This window comes from Colius striatus, chromosome 2 (assembly GCF_028858725.1).
Source record: "Colius striatus isolate bColStr4 chromosome 2, bColStr4.1.hap1, whole genome shotgun sequence".
Classification (NCBI taxonomy): domain Eukaryota; kingdom Metazoa; phylum Chordata; class Aves; order Coliiformes; family Coliidae; genus Colius; species Colius striatus.
Genome location: NC_084760.1, coordinates 17,692,442 through 17,712,016, shown reverse-complemented (window position 1 = coordinate 17,712,016; position 19,575 = coordinate 17,692,442). Strand labels below are relative to the sequence as shown.

Here is a 19,575-nt window from a genome sequence, read left to right as displayed (position 1 = left end):
ACTGAGACCTCTGTATATCAGGTGGCCAGGGCAAAGACATGTAGGCATGTGGGAGAGAACGTTCCATCTATAACAAATAATCATAATTTGTGAGGTTTGTAAATTGTGCCCGCAATTTTCCAGTTACTTCTAAGAGACGATAGAAAAAGTAGTGTATAAAACCAGACTCTTCGGTCTTTCTTGCTCTGTTCAGGTGAAATTCTGCATGTGCATATTGTAAATGCAGAGATATGGCTGTAGCAGGCTACTTATTTACTGTTTGGAGAAATAAACAAACCAGTCGTCTTTTTTCTTGATCTGCCAGGTACGGCGTCTAGGTTCTCACCTAAGTTGAGCGGTCCTAGTCCACGCCATGATGACTGCCTGCTAGACAGGAGAGGACATTCCTATTAATAATCTAATAGCTGTTGTTTTTTTAACTGGCCGGTGTCGGCCTCGGCTGTCGCGGCGGCCGCGCGATGGCGCTGAGCGCACAGCGGCAGCCCCGGCCCTCGCCTTATAAAACAAAAATTACCTGCCCTTCTCTCTGAAAGGGGCTCGCACCGCAAGCTTGAGAACAGCTGGCTCGAATATTGGAAGGAGTTTGGGTTTCAATGCGTGGAGAATTCTACCTGCATTTTTATTTCGTTTCATCTCCTGCAGGCCAAATGACATAGGATGAAGGCTGTTCGTAATTTGCTGATTTATATATTTTCCACCTATCTACTGGTTATGTTTGGATTTAATGCTGCCCAAGACTTCTGGTGTTCCACGCTGGTGAAGGGGGTCATTTATGGATCGTATTCTGTAAGTGAAATGTTTCCTAAAAACTTCACAAACTGCACTTGGACGCTGGAAAATCCAGATCCGACCAAATATAGTATTTACCTGAAATTTTCCAAAAAGGACTTCAGCTGCTCCAACTTTTCCCTCTTGGCTTATCAGTTTGATCATTTTTCCCATGAAAAAATAAAGGATCTTTTAAAAAATAACCATTCTATAATGCAGCTCTGCGATTCCAAGAATGCTTTTGTATTTCTGCAGTATGATAAGAATTTTATTCAGATACGCCGCGTCTATCCCATCGATTTCCCAGGATTACACAAAAAAGAAGAAGACAAAAAATCCTTCTTTGAGTTTTTGGTGTTGAACAAGGTGAGCCCAAGCCAGTTTGGGTGCCATGTGTTATGCACTTGGTTGGAGAGCTGCTTGAAATCTGAGAACGGGAGAACCGAGTCCTGTGGGATCATGTATACAAAATGCACCTGCCCTCAGCATTTGGGAGAATGGGGAATAGACGACCAGTCCCTAGTGTTGCTCAATAACGTGGTGCTGCCCCTCAATGAGCAGACAGAGGGCTGCCTGACCCAGGAGCTGCAAACCACCCAGGTCTGCAACCTCACCAGAGAAGCCAAACGGCCACCAAAAGAAGGTAGGTGCTTCTGGGAGCGGGGGCTGAATCCCACAGGAGTGCAGGTCCTGCTGCTGGCTCTCCTTGATACATTCATTTGACTTGCTCTCCACTCCAGCTCACCTCTAGATGAGATGAAAGGGCTGGAGAAGATCCACAGTCCTCAGTGCAGGGAGGGATGCATTTTCATTTCTAAATTGGCCTCATCTGCAGCAAACAGTTCTGCTGAGCACTGCTGAAACTCCTCATAAGTAGAATCTATCTGTTTTCAGCCCCTACATTCAGTAATGCCCACAGGTGGCGAGACAAGAATCACTATCCCCCTCAACACCTCTTTAGTGCAACCACGCCGCTACAAAATCTTGGCCCTCTTGATATGACCCCTTGACTTTGCAAGGAAAACATTTCCAAAGGCATGCAGGTAATCTGACAAAAAGACAGAGATTTGCCGTAGTCAGGTCACCATGTCCCAACTGGACCAGACCTCAACAACCTAAAAAATGAACCAAAAGTAAATGCAGTTCTTCAGGGTGACCCATTTGCTTGAGATACATAGACTCACGAGGCACTGTGCAGAGTCAGGACATGCTGTTTTGACCTGCTGGGAGCTCTGCAAAGGGGCCAAGGAATGCTGCTTGCACCCCTTCTCCTGGCAGCCTCAACTGCAGGAGATGAAAGCTCTGAATCTTATAGCAGTATTGGGGACGTTGATATGTCACTCTCTCAGCTGCTTTATGTCTCTTCTGGAAAAAGGAAGGTTATGAAAGGGTGGGAAAACAAGGGGTCCAGGAATTAGCGTGGCAGCCCTCTGCCTAGCCTCTGTGCTTCATACCTCATTTTCTGGCCCCCTGAAATTTAGGGGAAGCTGATTTTTAGGAAGGACATTGCAGACATGAGAGGGAAAGCGTAGGCTGAATCTATTTGGGGGGCTTTGGCTGTAACCTGTGTTTGAGAGGGTCCTTCAGAGCAGCCGTGTGTGAATGGGGGATTGGGGGGGGGGGATGTGCCCATGCGGCAAGGGATAAATCATCAACCCCAGGGTATTGCATTTTAATGCAGGAAATGTTCCCTCTCTCCTTGTTTTCTGCACAGCCACAAAGCTCCCAGTCTGTGGTGAGGCAGTGCCAAGCTCCCAGCCCCCCTAATAGAAGTTGCTTTGTGGAGGAATGTAACATTGACACGTTGTTAGGAGAGGATTTTCTTTAAGGGCAGCCAAGCCCCAGAGCTGTGGGAGAAGAAAAGCTGAACTTGCTCCAGCTGCCGTGGTGCCAGCGGCCTCGCAGAGGGCCGGAGGAGTGGGAGCGGGGGAAGGGAGGGATGAGGGACACTTTCGGTGTCCTGCAGGTCAGCGCCTCTCCGCGCACCCAGCAGCCTGGAGACCAGCAAACAGAGCCATCTTAAATGACGGGGAAGCTCGTCTAGTGCGAAAATTAAAAAAAACCACACCTCCCAGAGAAGCCTGTGCAGCGGCAGGGATGGTTAAAAACGTCGTTCAGCACTAATTAGTGCCCTGGGAGGCGGTGGCAGTGCCGGTGGCGGAGCGCGGGGTCCGGCAGGCAGAGCCGGGGCTGGGCAGGTGCTGGGGGCTCACGCCGCCCCTCTGCAGGACGCAAAACTTATGTGGGAGGCTCTGCTCACCCCCACCTCCTTCCTGAGTGTCACGGCGGGTACCGCGGAGCCACGCAGCCGGTTAGAAAACATGAGCGCCGCAGACTCAAAGGCGCGTAGGAGACGCAGCTGCGCCGTGACGGCCGCGCCGCGGAACCGGCCCCGCGCAGGTCCCGCGGTACCCCGCGGAGGAGGCGGGCGGCCCTTTGTCCCGCGACCCCAGCGCGGCCGGGATCAATTCCACGGTGGGACAAAGGCGCGTTTTCCCCCCTCCCACCGTCTCTCGGCCCCGATTTCGGTCCTGAGGTGGAGCTGGGGAAGAAAGGACGCGCGCACCGGAGGGTCGAGGGGAACACGGGCCGCCGGGGGCCCTCATCTTCCCGGCAAAAACTCCCCTGAATGCAAGGAGGATGCGTGTCTCCCAGTTAAAGCACCTCTGTCTTCCTCCTTCAGAAATGTGCCCAATGGAAGGGACAGAGGAAGCTTAGGGCAAACACTTCCCCCCTCCCCCTCCCTCTTAAATTTTGAAACACTTTTTCAACATGTTCTGCTCCATATAAATCTGATACATATTTTAATTCTTGCTCCTACTTGTGGATTTTCCTTGGATACGAGCTTGAGAAACGGCATTGTTAGTGGGGATGGAAATATTGTTTGGTAGGTTGGAAGGTTTCCTTCACTTTTTCACTGTATTTAGTGGGGTTTTTTGCCTGGTTTTTTTTTGGTTCGTTTTTTTTTGTTGTGTTGCTGAGAATGTCAACAGTAATATAGTCATTTCAATGTTTTATTTGATTAATGCACTTAGAAACTGTTCATCAGATTGTTATTAAAAGTTACAATCACTTAGTTAATTAAAGCTCACAGTACTTCTCTGTAGTAGTACTCTCCTCTTTTTCCACTCAGTGTTTAAAGCATTTTCCCCCCTTACTCAGAAGGCTAAAAATTTGCAAGAGAGGTCTATTGAGCCTTTGTTTTCTGTACATATAGTCACATATATCAAGTACACAAATCGGTATATTTGTATGCACAAAGCTAGTTTCTAGTTCAGTTGGAGAATTTATTGAGGGATCAAAATGTAGAATATTTCTGCCACAAACATAAAGCAATTCATCACTTGTGTCAGCAAACATTTAGGCAAGAAATGCAAATTTTGTTTTCACAGGCAGTCTAGTTCAAGTTAGATTGGCACAGGTAGCAAAAATAAGGTTGACCAATAATGAATAATAAATCTTGTTGTTAGAGTTCATATTGGCAACTGAAAGTACAGTTTTGTTAGTGTAAGTTGAGTTTTAAGGGTAAGGAAATTTGCCTAGCAGTATGAAAATGCTCTAGACCTGATAAGAGTGTGTTTTATGAATTTGTGTATTACTTCGAGGTTTGGTACTGGCATTGCCAAGCAAGCACTTTCAGAAAGAAACTGCTAAGACCTGACAGCTTTCTACAGTATTATGCATACCCTCTCATCCTTCAGATTTGCTTTCATCCAGCTTGACTGTATGAAGTGCAAAATCTTTTTCCAAAACTATTTCCAGGCACATTTTAAAACCATAATGTAAATACAGAGCATTTAGATTAAAGTCTACTGTTTCTTTTTTGAACCTCTGAAGATTTTTAGAATTTTGAATATGATAAATGGTTTAGGAAAATGTATTAAAGTCAGTATTTTTCCTTTTTAAAACAGTGTTGCATTTTACAAAAGATACGACAAGTATACAATGGATGATTGTGTTTCTAAAAGTGCTGAACTATTGAACAATAAAAGGAACTAGGTCAAAAGAGAAAGCTGTAACTTGGTGGGGTTTTTTTAATAAAATGTTTTGGAAATATGTGTAGGCAGATCATCTTTGGTGTCACTGATTAAAGCAATATTGAAAATCACCACATTTTCACTAAGACTCAGTTTTATTGTATCTCGATCCTTTTTTATAGCTTTACATCTGAGGTGCTTAGCCTGGATCAAAGCACTAGCAAATAGATATCAGTGAACATTCTGGCAGGGTCCTGAATTTGTCCTCTTGATCTTCAGTGTGTGACTGAAGCATCTCTTGGAGTTTCTGTCAACAAGATAGTGCTCAGTTCCAACTTTAGGGACCTGAAAGCCTTTACATGTAGTCAATCCATACAAGTTAAGGAATGATGATGGTACAAATGCAAAAATGTCTTTTCTTATTGTGACCATTCACAAGCTGCAATATTGTTGTGGGTTTTTATAATAGTTACTTCGAAACTAACAGAGAATTTCCTTAGTGTTTTACTGCCGTATCTGACAAGGATCCTCCTAAAACAAGAAAAATATTTTTCATCCTCTTACTTTCATCCAACAGAAGAAGAGAGGGGATATTCACATTAATTAAATCTTGGCATTTGGGGTTCCAGGCTTAATCTTGTATATCATGTTCAAACATTCTAAATAATTTTAGCAGAGATTTTTTAATGTGCTAGAAATGTAGCATTGGTCTATTTTGTCACAAATTCTAACAGCTCACTATGTACCATTATCTCAGTGTTCAGCAACCAACCTATTTATTTTTTCCTGTTTTCAGATCTGAAGACAACAGGGATATCTTAACAGAGGATTTAATATAACAGATGCTTCTTTAAAGCAATAATTTGTAACATATTGTTGAATAATAGCACGATGTAGGATGCAGATTGTTTTCATGGCATGGATGCATTTATTTATACATAGTTCCATGAATGTCTACCTCCTGTTGCACACATTTAAGATGAATTTATAATATCAATCATGTTCCCAGAAGTCACTAGTCTAAGTAGGCTGTATATCCCCAGTCAGAAAGTCATAGGCAATAATAACACGTCATAGCATGGCTCCATTAGAGGACTTAAACTGTTAAATCACTGCAGGATTTGTCTGTGAAGATAAAAAATTACAAAATGGAGTCTTAACAACCATACACTTCTACAGGGAAATTTAATATTTAGTGTGAAGAAACTACTTGAGATTAAAGCAAAATTCAGAGAATCCCCAATAAATTAAACTGTTGTCCAGAGTATTGAATGAGTACAGTAACATACTTGGAAGACTCCTAATTTTTTTTATATCTTACTGCTTGCAGTGGTTCTGTTATCTATGAGTTCAAGGAGACAAAGAAACATGAGCACTAATGGAAAAATATACTGATTTTATATTAAAGATATTTTTTATTATGACTTATAAAATATAGTTTAAAAATATAAACCTGATATATTAAAATAATCTGTTATCCTGCAGATTATGAGCAGTGTGTTATTATACTGAGCAGTTTGATCTCAGTTCCTCTGTAAGCTCAAATGTAAAGAAAAGTAATTTTGCTTTAATTTTTTTTTTTTTTTTACATGAAAATGATTCCCCTTAAAATGTTCATGGCCAAAATCACCTCAGAAATTTTCATAAAGTCATTTAGAAACATTCTGTTTCTACTTTATGAGTCTGGTTTCCAGTTGAAGGAAACGTTTCACAGTGTCCTATGGATTCTAGTGTGTTTCATATAATGCCCTTTTTTATTTACTTTGCTAAAATAAAATTATTACCTTAAGCATTTATATTCTTAGTACATGTGTAGGTGTCTCTGGATCACAGATACTACAGTGCTTTATCAAAGCCATGCAAGTCTGATATCAGATTCTTGTAGTGATGCACCACAGAAAAAGCATTATGATCAGAATTTCTTTTAATCAATAATCCCTACTTTTGTTTTCAGGGATTATATGCTATTATCACTAATGATTGTACTTCAGTTTTTGTTATATTGATCATTTCCATGGGATGTACCTAAGTAAACTATGAAAGCTCTTATTTTGATAGAAATTTTAGAAGTTTGTGTGCACTTCACATATGTTTACTGAATTTGGTGAAGTTTGGATCAATCCATAAGTGAATTTTCTGATACCTTCAAAAAGTCAAATACCCCCACAATTTCCTTTAAGTTAGGAAAAGTCTATGTAAATTGTTTCACTTTCAGTTATAAATTATATATATATGTCTGGGTGGTAATTTGTTTGGTATCACAGATTCTGTCAGTGTTTTGTTCAGCACTTCTCACACTAACGAGATGGCATATTATTTATTTTGTGGGAAAGGTCACCCTACTGCAGTCAAGTGTTAGCGCTGCCTTCAGTGAGAGCACAAATGTACTGTATAGGATCTGAATACCAGTTTTTCATGAGCTCATTGCTTGTTTGAAACATTCATTGCTTCAATGAACTAGTGTTGGAAGCTATGTTATAACTGAAACCAGGATTTTGGTTTCCCAGACTGCCATTTCTGCTTGAATTAAGCCTCTTACTTATGTGTGTTATTGTACATTAGACACTGTGGAGACCTGGTCACAGGTGGGGATAAATGCTGCTAGAGACCTTCACTCTGGAGCACAGAATAGAAATAGTAGCCAGTGATAAAGAAGGTATACAAAGAAATTGAGAGCTCTCAGACTGAAGTCAAAGTATATCCAAATTATGAACAGTACTCTGACTCTCTTGCTGCTGGCTCCAGTCGAGAAGTACTTGATAGTACTGAGTCCGCTACAATAAAAAATTTCAGACCAGTCATGCCTTCTTTGTTTGCTTTTCTCATATCAGTAAGCTGTGCTTTTTGTCTTCAAGTACTTGTGTTATACTTTGTCTGGGTGGGCAAAGCATACAATATGTTTACTGTGTTTTAGACCTTGTCTTCTGATTTGCTTATGCTTTTGACAAATGTGGAAGTGTTCATGTGTAGAACAGCCATTAACAGAAGTTAATGGTGATTCTGTTTACATAGTGAGATTTCAGCTATTAGGTCACAGTGACATTACATGGAATTATGTCATGACGATGCAGGTACTGCATTTCGTGTTGTTATGCAGTGGTTTATACCTACATATCTACATTTTATACATTTATATAATACAGTGATTATATGATCTCTTACATCTAGATGTTCTCTTATGCTCTAAAGCAATTTATCCCCTTCTGTTCAAAACTATCCATATCGCTGTTTTGTTTATTTTTCTGTTTGCCAAAGCTTGCAAAAAATCTGCTTTGTGTGTTGGCATACACAGAGGAATTTTCAAAGGAGACTTTCCTTTTCTCTTCTTAGGGAATTAACTTTATGAAGTTTATTCAGTTGTGTTTTATCAAAGGATTCCAACTCAAAGTTCTTGTAGTTCTCAAATTGAAGTTTAGCTGTTCATTTTTAAATATGCAGTAATTGTAATAAAACAAAGGTCACAGCAGAATTCCAGTGAGAATTACTCACATTCATTGTTAACAAAAAATCTGAAATGCTCTTTAGGATGGAGAAAGTTGTACATGATATAAAGTACAAGTTTACAAATTATGCATCATTGATTTATGAATATTTCAGAGTCTGAGGCCCTTCTGATGGTATTTAAATCTCAAGAGGAAGACAGTAAGATTTTTCAAATTAATTTCTGTTTTTCTTAATCTCTTAGAGAAATTATAAATATTGTTTTTGTCAAATTACTGAATACTCACCATCAGAATTAGTAAAAACGATCTCTGATAACACTGTATGGGACCAGGGCTGTCACTTTACTCTGCAAAGGCCAAATTATTGTCCTAACTCAAGGCAAATTCCCCATGCTTTCAATCTAATTTAGTCTAAGTGAAAATTAGATTAGAGCCCACAAAAGGGATGCGAAACAATGATAGTATGTGTTCCTTCTAACAAATCCAAATTATTTCATACTTTTTGTTAATTATGTGGGGTTTTTTTCTCTGTAGCTTTACTTTTGAAGCCATCTTTTGACATTTGGTAGAGTGAAACAGGTGCACTTCAAGAAAAGACAATTTTGTAACTATTTTTTGCAATTTTTTCTCTTTCAACTGGTTAGCCTATCTCTTTATGTGCTTTACTTCAGTTTCTTGTTTCTGTTCTTCATTGTCTGAAAAGGAAACAAGGCATATGACATACCGAAATTAATATATTTCTTTGATGGTGCTGAAAATGAAATAGTGCAACTAAATTTAGGAAATTTGGAATTCAAACTATTTTTCAGTTATTCAGGTTTAATTTATATCTCCTTGAAATGGCAAAACCACAACAAAGATACCAAATGGATACATGGATACAAATGGATACCATCCATTTTTTTGGCAACTTGATGGAAAATTGGTTACAATGGGGACAACAATGTGTCATCCCCTTTTCAGCAATTTTCACCAATTTCCTTCTTTTTATTCTTCAGGACATGTACAATACTTTGGGAGTTGACTTTAGTTCCTGCTGCTGTTCTTCGTGTCCTTCTAGATCATTCATCAGTTATGCAGAGACAGTGTTTGTTTACAGCATGGTTTATAACTTTCATCCATAGCAAATAGTTGTGTACTATCAATAAGCTTTACCAAAGGATGATGGAAAGATGGAGGATCAAAAATTCTCCAGTTCCTAACTGTGGAAATTTATTAACAGGACTTCTAACTTTAACACTTGTCATTAACATTGGAAATACTTTATGTTAAGGGGGAAATTGTTAACCACTGTCATCAACTGAGGTATGTTATCACAAATAGATTGTGAGAATCTGAGATCCCATTGCTGCTCAGATGTCTCTGGCTTCACTCCTTTCCTTTTGTTGAGCTCTGTCGGTACACAAGACAAGCCGAAAATTATTCACCTTGTTTTGCTTTTTTTTTTAATTGGATGATCTTGATGTTGAAGGAGTGTGCTATGAAGGCCTACCAAAGCCTCCATCAGTACAGAAAAGAGTCACAAGAAAGAGCTGGAGAAGAGCAGTGGTACTGGTTCAGACAGGTTTAGATTTGCTTGGGAAAAAAAGAAGTCTATCAAAAAGTGATCAGTACATGTTACCCTTGTCCACTCTTTTGTATTCGTTAGCAGCTAGTTACATCATATTGCATTTCTATGCAGCAGTATCATGTTTGGTTACTATATTACTGGTGAATCCTTCAAAAGAGAGTCCAAGATACACATTTATCCAGGTCTTCCTGATGGCCGTTGAGAGTGGTGCAGATTGCTGTGTAAGTGTGTACAGAGTGCTCAGGGGTGAGTCTTCAAAGTCCTTGGAGGTAGAAGAGCTTAAATTGCAGACGAGAAAATCAGGGAGTTAAATTCATGTCACTCATTGGTTATGAGGAGTAATATTGTACATGCTTTATGCAAGAACATTTTTTTCCCAATGTATTTCGGAAAATCTTAAGTCTGAAGATTTCATGTAGAACACTTCTTTGAATCCTAAATGCTTCACTTTTTTTTATACAGTGTTTGCTTCTCTATCTTATGAATATATTCCTTGCAATCCCTTCTGTAGTGTATACAGAGAAGATTTCAATTGTCTGCAGAGCTGCTCACTTCAGTTTGAACTATAACGAGTTATGTTTTTATCCTTGGAAGTGTTTTGTTTGTTTTGTGGCATTGACTGTTATCTGCAGTGATTGGCACACGTACAGAGACTCCGTACTGGTAGGTTTGAAGGTTGTTAGATGTGCTTCATACTGACAAAGGAGAGGAGGAAAAATGTTCAGCACTGCAGGTATAATGTGAGCACAGAGCTTAGTCCAGCTGGTCTTGTCTGCACCAAATGTCTATGAAGTCACTGATAGTATCAAGAGTATCACGGAGGTTCACTTTCCTTAGAAAGGGAGCGTGTGCCAAGGTTGGGATATTAGCCAATGCCAACACCTGATCAAGTTGTGGGCCACAGAGTTTCAGCTGATTATGCTATTATTTGGGTTAATAAATGCAATAGATCTAAGTTTCACCTCTTGATGCAGAGTTATGATCAGAAGAAAAATGTAATGATTATTGTCCTGGGAGAATGTAATACATTTAAAAATAACTGAGCCAGGACTGGAACCTATGTTTTGCTGTGTTGTACATAAATGTTTAAATTATGACGTTAATTCTCTGTAGCCCACTGAATTTGTAATTTGTCCACAAAAGTTTGAGTTGCTTCAGATTTGGAGAAAATCAAGAATATTCCTGTTCCTTGTGCAGACAGAACCCTCTGGGAAGCAGAGACACTGAGTGCAGATAGATTGAGATGCTGTAGTTGTTGATTGGATGTTCAGGTCTAGGTTGGCAGTATATACCCAGGAGATTACAAAAGGTGGTTGCCATTATAAAAGGAGAATGTCATCTCTGGCTCTGGTTTGTGTAAAGCTTGGTGAAGTTGATGTAATTCAAGACCACCTTTTGGATTCGTTCTTATTGGCAAATAGGTGCAAGAGTCTCTCAGGAGTTTCCTACTTCTCACAGCTAATGCAGTGCCCCGACAGTGCCCTGACAGTCGTGTGCATCTCATGCATGTTGCTTATGGCTCTTAGACACCAGGAGGTGTGGGCTGTCCTAGGACGAATATTTTTGAGACACCCGTTTTGGATATAGGGCTTGGAAGTTATGATGAGATATGCAAATTAATCTTATTTCTTTTGTAAATACAGCTTCTGTTCATCACTTCCTTTCCCTGCGGTATTGTTAACAATACTGCCTTGCCTTCTGGTGATACTGTGAGGATAAATACATCAAAGTTTATAGTTTGGTCAGTAATCAGTATCATACAGGGACTTAAAATATATAGATTATGTTATCATTGCTAAAGCTGAAAGATTTCTTTTCCCTATAGTTCTGATCAAAATCAAATCCATGTTGTCTTCAGGTATTTTCTGGTGCTTGAAGTGAAAATGTTATGTTATTGGCATTTTGCAGATGAAGTATATGGAGGGAATGAAAGTCTCTTATGTTATCCCCTATTCCATGCTTTTAAGGTTTTAGATAACGTACTTTTGTCCATGTAAAATCCAAAGTGTTGCAAAAAGTAGATTTAGTCTGATAACATGTACAGCAACTTCACAATAAAATAATTTCTAAGTGAAAGAGGAAGGGGAGCCCAAGCATGCCAGGATGTAATATCTAAATATTTTCCAGACATTAGTAAATTCCTGCTTTTGTGTTCACTTGTGCATAATTAAACTCATTGAATCAACAGGATTTTTCATGTAAATGGGATTTAATTAAAAGCATGTTTGCCAGTAAATGCCCTCAATTGAAAATGTGGGTACCTTAAATATATCTAATCAACATTAGAACAGGAAAACATTATTGTATTACTAAGAATAATGTCTCTAAATATTATTACACAAATTAATTATAGCAATAAATAATAATTAATTGCTACAAAATAAATTTATTTTAATAAGTAGTATAAATAAAACAATAATAAATTTACTATATATGACAGTCTTGTATAAGTTAGATATATTCCTTTTGCTTATTATCCTAGAACCTAGATTTTTCTAGTTCCCACATCTGCACCGTTTTAACTGATCATCCGTGTATTCTTCATTAGCTCTGGGATCACCAGTGTCATCCTCTGCCCCTCACTGATCCCTCTAGACTTGTGTCCCTCTGCACTGCATTCAGTATCCCCTGCTTGGATGCTTCTGCTCTCAAGTCAATCTCTTTGCCATGACTGTACTCTTCTATATTGCATCATTATGGTGGGATAATAAGTACATCATTCTGTACAGAAGAGCTATTTGTTCCTACCATCTATAAAAAGAATTTGGTTTTACAAAGATATGCAACAGTTAAACAAATCAGGCAATAACTGGTCATTAAACAAGCTAAACAAAGCTCTAGAAGAACCAGTTTTGACAATACTAGATGTCTCCCCAATCTTTTTAATGGCAATGTCAATGCTGTATTTATAGGGATACAGGGCTACACTAAAAAAACATTTAGAATTAATCATCAGGAATGCCGCTGGTTATTGTTATTTTACTTTGTTTATTTTTTCCTTTTTGCTGAAGGAGTTCAGGAACTGACATGAATTATTTTACAAAATGTGATCATTGTAAAGCCCACATCTTATTCTCATTAGATGAAAGAAAAACTTATATCATCTTATTAATTTATATTTGACAAGTGGTATCCCATATATCTGGTTAAAACCAGGAATATCTTTAGGAGCAATTGGTTGGTGAATGATGCAACAGTAGGAATAGATTCCTTTTATTTCTTGGTTTTATGTAGATTTGGGGTTGTATTAATCTCTAAATTTTTCTTTCTCCAAACATTTTAAGTGTATGATATGTGTTTGAACACAAAGTTGACAGTCATAGAAGATGACAGCAAGCTTCTTCCTGAGATGGAGAAAGTCTTATATTATGAAGTATTGGAAGATAATATTTATTGTATCATGGGTTGTAGAAGAATGTGTTGTCCTGAAGGATGTGAGTATACATAGTAAAGGTTATTTAAAAAAAAAAAAGACAAAAAGATCATCTTAGCAACAGAATTTGTGGTTTACTTAGATGGAATGAGGTGCGAACTGCAAAAGCAAGCACACAGAGTGTTTTGGACATCTACCAAAGCACTGTCCAGTAAGTATTGCATTTCAGAGGCTGGTAACTGCCATTTTAAAAAGAATTCTAACTGAGGAACTTACAATAATGGTGTGATGTATTGACAAAGGATTTTTTTTACATTTCTAAGGACTGTTTTCTGTCACACATATACTTTGATCATAATACTTCATTTCAAACAGTTGAGTATGGAAAACCTCAGGAGGATCATTTTGCATGAAAATTGGTGTGGATGTTTTCAATCTGGTTGTTATTTTTCTGGCTAAGAGTAACCTCAAGTAAAAAAATTCAAATTTGGTAACAGTACACATTGAGTTTTGTAGCTGTATTGACATGGACATTTGTTACATGCCTGATATCAACCAAGGATTTAAATGTATTTTCTCTCAGCTCAGTTTGAGTTTATGTTTCATGTCTACTTACGGTCTTTGTATGTTTTAAACATGATTTTTTTTGGCAAATCAGGGAGAATTACAATAACAGTCTGAAGAGAAGCCTACGTAAATCTTTACACAAGAAGAAAATTAAATTCCAAATAGTCCAAAAAGATGAAAAATTTGAAAGTATTTTTATCTGTTACATGGATAAATTCAAAATGCTTAAGTAAATGAAACAATGGAGACTAGGCATAAAGTACACGGGAGATTTCTTGAGGAAAAAAAACACCGGAAATGCTAAATCTCTTCTATTGAAAGATGTTATTGCAATATGACACCAAGGTGATGTCTGATATTGTGTCAGGGATCCCTTTGGCATACAGGCAATAAGACCCCCGGTATCCTCCTTTGTTCCTTTGGCAGATGCACAGTGTTCATGGTAGTAGTGATGCGCTGGCGAAGACACAAAGTGCTGTGTTGATCAGAGGATACATTATGTGCATGCTAGCTTGAAGGATGATCACACACTGTTCCTCTCATAAGACAGACCCTCAGGCCACAAAGTCCATTGCAGCATATTTGGTATTTGTAGCTCTCTGTTAGAAATTGTCATATTGCCCTGATAGAGCTCACAGCTAAATACTGTGCAGGCTTCTTGGTTTGCAGCTCATAACACAAGGTTTATACATACTTAAGCTTCTCTTGAAATTATACTGTCTCCAAGCATGGGTTTTGATTTTTCTGTTTTTTGTTTCCCCCTTGGTCTCCATGCACCGTGTCTTGTCTCTAGGTTGTTAGCTCTTTACATTACTCTTTCAGCTAAACCCTCAGATTTCCCAGAAGCTTGCACTTTTATAGAATTCTAGGCTTATTAGTACCCTAAGCTTACAGTTTATCCCTTCTGGGGCATAAAATAGGTGAAGTAAACAAACACAAAAGCTTTGTAGGAATTACAAATGAAAAAAAAAAAAAACCACAACAAAACAAAAGGAAAAACAATCTGTATTTCAACTAGTCCAAGAAATGTACAGGCTCAGACAAAGAAATAGAATCCGGATATTTAATTCCCTGGTTTTGTTTTCTCATCCCTCCAGTCACACAGCCAGTTCAGAAGAGTCCAGTATTCCCAGCTTTACACTCTACTTTGCTCATGAATCTTCTGTGTTATTAATTGTCTTCAAATCTGCTTCTTTTCTTCCACAGCTCTGTGCCTTCACCTTCCACTTTTTCTCCATTGGTTTTATACACAAAAAAGATCATAAAAGTCCAAATGGAGATCAGTAACAAGTATTGAAAGACTGCAGTAAAGTCTCTCTGGAGCCTTCCTTTCTCCGAGCTGAGCAACTCCCACTGATGCTTTCTTCACAGGAGAGATGTTCCATCTCACTGGCCCTTTCATGGTCCTCCTCTGGACCTACTCTAACAGATTCACATCTTTCTGGTACTGGGGGCCCCAGAGTTGGATACAGTACTCTATGTAGGGTCTCAACCTACTGGCCATACATCACTTTATGCAGCCCAAGGTACAACTGGTTTTCTGGGTGGTAAGTGCCCATTGCCAGCTGACGTGACTTTTTTTCATCCACCAACATTACTAGGTCCTTATCCGCCAAGCTGCTGTCAATCCATTCATCCCCAAGTCTTTATTGACTTCTCTTAAGCCCACTTCTCTCACTTTTCAAGATATCCCCATGTAGCATCCCTTCCCATAAGTGAACAAGCTGCATCACTGAGCTTGGTGTCATCCACAAACCTGCTGAGAGTGCACTAAATCCCATAGCCTATGTCATTAATAAAGATAATGATCCTGACTCCTACATACCCCATTCATTTCTGCAAGTGCTATTAATGATGTGATGGTAATGTGGGCAGCCAACCAAACTGCAGTGGGTTAAGCTAGAGTGTGAATTAACTACGTGTGTTGCCCAGAGCCTAGTCTTCAGTCAGGTGTTACTTTAACCACCGATACAGAGTGAAGTTTCCTCTGAGTTGCTTCTGACCCTATAAATCTTGCTTTCTTATCTCTTGCAGTGCTGTAGTTCACAGGAATATCAGAATGTACCCACACTAAACATCAGCCTTTTTCCTACTACTGAGGGCAGTATCTCAGGAAAGAGAAAATATGGGCTTAGGTTTCCTCAGGCAAAAGATGACCATAAACTTGTATCTTGTCCTTAAGATATCTGCTTTAGAATATTTGTGTGTGAAAGATACATTCCATCTTTCTCCATAGACAGTATTCTTGGAAAAATATGGGCAAAAATTATTCGGGATCAGCTCAGTACTCATATGGCATTGCCCAAGAACACGTAAAGATTTGGTCATCAGCAGCTTATATTCAACTTTTTTTTCTGGTGTATAGCAGATTTACATAGTCACCTAGGTCTTTGTGAGGCTCAAAGAGGGAAGAGAGTACAGAGTACAGCCCTGGAAGTCTTTATTTAGGGACATTGGGAACAGCGATGTCCCCGCATAGGCACTTCAGGAGCTAATTCCAGACCATCTGCACCACTTGCTTGAAATGAAGCTTCTAATTCTGCTCAGTTCCATTCTAGACACCAAGGCAAGTATCTAGACCATGTACAAATATTGTGTTAATCTGTCTGCAGTAACCTTGAAGATTTTCATTATTTTACTTGTCAAGCTTTGCTTGCATTAGTGTTTAATTGCTACTGATGCCAGAAAGATTGAAGGGAACAAGGTGAGACAGGGAGTCTTTCATGTTCTCTGGTTTTGGGTTCTTGTCAGTTTAAGCATAACTACTAGAAAAAGCCATGCACTCTTAAAAATTAAATTCTCACTGAAATTTCTAGATTTTATTTGTAGCCAACATTCATGTTTTTTCTGTTTATATAAAAACACAGTTAAAAGTTAGTTACTGATTAGTGTTAGAAAGACAAATGTGTGGCTTTTATTTAATCAAGATTTTATTTTTCTTATTGCAGTTTCACTGTCCCAAATGATTACTACATTTTTAACAGATCTGCTGTGTGTAAATGCACTGAAGTCTACTCAAATGTGACAATATCTTAATCTAAACAGTATAAGAAGACTTTGAAATCACATGAATTATAAACAACATTGAAATGTGTAACAAATGAGTAAAATAAATAGTTCAATGTATGTTCTATATTTTCTCATTTAAATTATTTACAATAAATGACAGTATAAGTTCAGAGAAATGGAAATGTTTGTCTGCATAGAGACAATAGAATCTAATGATATAATAAATAATTTACACTTTCATTTGGAGGATCTAGTTTATCAGAAAGTGTTGAAATTGGTGCCTTTTACTACAGAATAATGACTGTATTTCTTTTAGTGTCTGCAATAGTATAGAAATTCTTCAGATTGTTCCCTGGATTTTTATGTGATTGTCTCTGTTTGATTTGAGGATTATGGAATGTTAAATACTGTTAGGAAAGAGTAATCCATGTAGATTGGTTGTCACCTCTGCCAAAGAAACAGATGGACTGGTGACCTTTTCGGTGCAATGTTAGATCTATGTGCTTTTGAGTGGCATTGGTGCTGAGAGCACTCTTGCTCTTTGAGCTGTCTGTATTCATTTAATCTTCCTTTCTACCACTGAATAGATTTAATGACCAATTGCAGCATTATTTCACTTTTTTGTTTGTTTTGTTTTTTATTCAAGAAAATGTTCTAAATTACTTCCTCCCTTTTTTAATCTCCCTGTCTCTGTCCCATTTGCCAGAGCTGAATTTGTCCTGCTTCTTCCAGGTGGACATTTAGTACCATGAATTTTGAAGTCTGACCAGATACCATACATAAATGTCTCTGTCCACGCAGGTACCCCCTACAGCCTTCAAGCACACATTTCTGTTTTCCAAGATGTTTAATTTTTGTGTACACCACTCATTTGTCACATGATACTCACGGCTGCACAGCACCCAGTTGTATAGAACTAACAATTTTGTTTTCCAATCAGGTACAAACCCATGGCAATGTGGAACAAATGGATACCATCCCACTGAGAAATATGCAATTATAATGTTTAAACAAATTTCCTAATGATGTTAAACAGTACTTTCTGATTTTTTTAATAAATATTAATAGATAGTATCTTTCTGTTATATTTGCACTGGATTATTTCCTTATCTCCTGTCTTTTTCTTTTCTTTTTTTTTTTTTTTTGTGGAAATCATTGATATACAGCTATCAAAAGGCAATCTATGCCTTCACCATTAAGTCTGGGAAGTTTCTGAGAACAGGATCCTGGTTTCTGAGATTGCTCTTAATTATTTCAATACTAAAAAAATAAACTAACAAAGTACTAGTTGTTCTTTGGAACACTCCTTATATATTTATCCATTTAGGAAAAAAAAAACCCAAACCCAAAACTATGAGCTTTAAATTTTGGTTTAGAATCTGCTCTGAATGGATAGAAAATAGTCACAAAGTTAGAAATGGGAAGCCTCTGGAAAACGATAAGCAAAGCTGGAAGCCTGTATCGTTTATAACATCAGCTGTGTGAGAACAGTTACATGGTTAACTTTATGTTTCCAGTTAGCTTCTAGAACTGATGTCAATCACCAGAAAATTGCTTAAGTTCTAAGGCAATACTCATGGCTTAATTAGATTTCAGCATTTCCCTGGTATAACGTATGGTGCAGGACTCAGATATTGACAAATTCCAGAAGACCACAGGTCAAACTTTCCTAGTTAAGTTGTGATTGAAAAGGAGGTTTTTTTTTTTCTTGAATTTATCAATGTAAATAGATTTTTTTTCATACTTGAGAGTAGTTCATTGTTTTTGTGTACACAGATGTAATAATACATTCAAAAGATTTTTAGGCCTGTGCTTGAAGTTTAGCACTTTACTTTCAACCTTTTTTTGTGTGTAAATATATTCCAAAATACTTTTGAACAAATGTGAAATAGACTCATAGATAAGTTTAGGTTTGAAGGAACATCTAAAGGTCATATACCCCAAGCCTGTGCTCAGTGTAAAACTAATTGAGTTGCATATTCTATTGCAGTCTTCTCTTTAGTTTGAAGTCAGGTTTTCTTGGTCCCTCATAGCTTGCACATAGCCATTATTCAGCAAAAAGCTAGATCTATGAGCGGAGGTAGTGTGTATGTTGTTAGTGAGTTTTGTTATTCTTGTCAGTCACTGTAATGTTAATGTTTTTTCAGTTTTTCTTTAACATACTTCAGGAAGAATAAGATGATCTAAAATATACTAACATTCAATGGCCTGGTCAAATCTTAATCTGAAGAATAGTTAATAAATAAGTCTAGAGAAGTTTTTCCGTAAATAATTATGGCTATGACAACCTTAACTGATAGATTTTTTAAACAGTTTGGTACTTAGCAAGTCAGGCTCAGTGTTCTGAAGAGGTCATATTAAATACAAAATTAATAGTTTATTACAGTATTTTACATCACTCACCTACATGAAGTGAGAGCATGTTTGTATGACTTCCCTTGTGCTTGTGATATGTCACAGTTGTATCATGTTGTTGGTAGCTTCTGGCAGTGAAAGACAAGATAAGGAATCAGTATTGAATAGTGTTCTGGAAAGGGGAAAGAGAAGAGGCAGACAGACAAGAGTATTCAAAGTTAAAGCTTGTAAGGGAATGATAAGGCAGTATAAAAAGAGAAATAGATTAATGCTAGCCAAAGGAGTTAAGATAATAAGGATATTCTTACAACATCGTAGGCAAAAAACCTCAAATACCAAAAAGTCTGAAGAGGATGATATTATTGTTCATAAAATAGCTGAGTTAAAAAGCCTTGTTTTAGGAATAAGGAGTTAAGGGTGATTCTAGAACAATTAAAAAGTAATAAGAACTTGACAAACAAGAAGTAAGGTAATCTGTGGTAAATCTGAACGTGCAGAAATACAATGGCATAG

At 38.0% G+C, this 19,575-nt stretch overlaps 1 protein-coding gene across 1 annotated transcript in view; it reads left to right on the top strand.

The window, feature by feature from the left end:
* The first annotated feature begins 657 nt into the window (after positions 1 to 657).
* The window catches only part of ADGRB3 (adhesion G protein-coupled receptor B3), a 463,861-nt gene continuing 444,943 nt past the window's right edge, over positions 658 to 19,575 (top strand). Inside the window, exon 1 of the mRNA XM_061989823.1 lies at positions 658 to 1,411. Coding sequence (XP_061845807.1) covers positions 658 to 1,411 — 754 coding nt within the window. The remainder of the gene's footprint in view (positions 1,412 to 19,575) is intronic.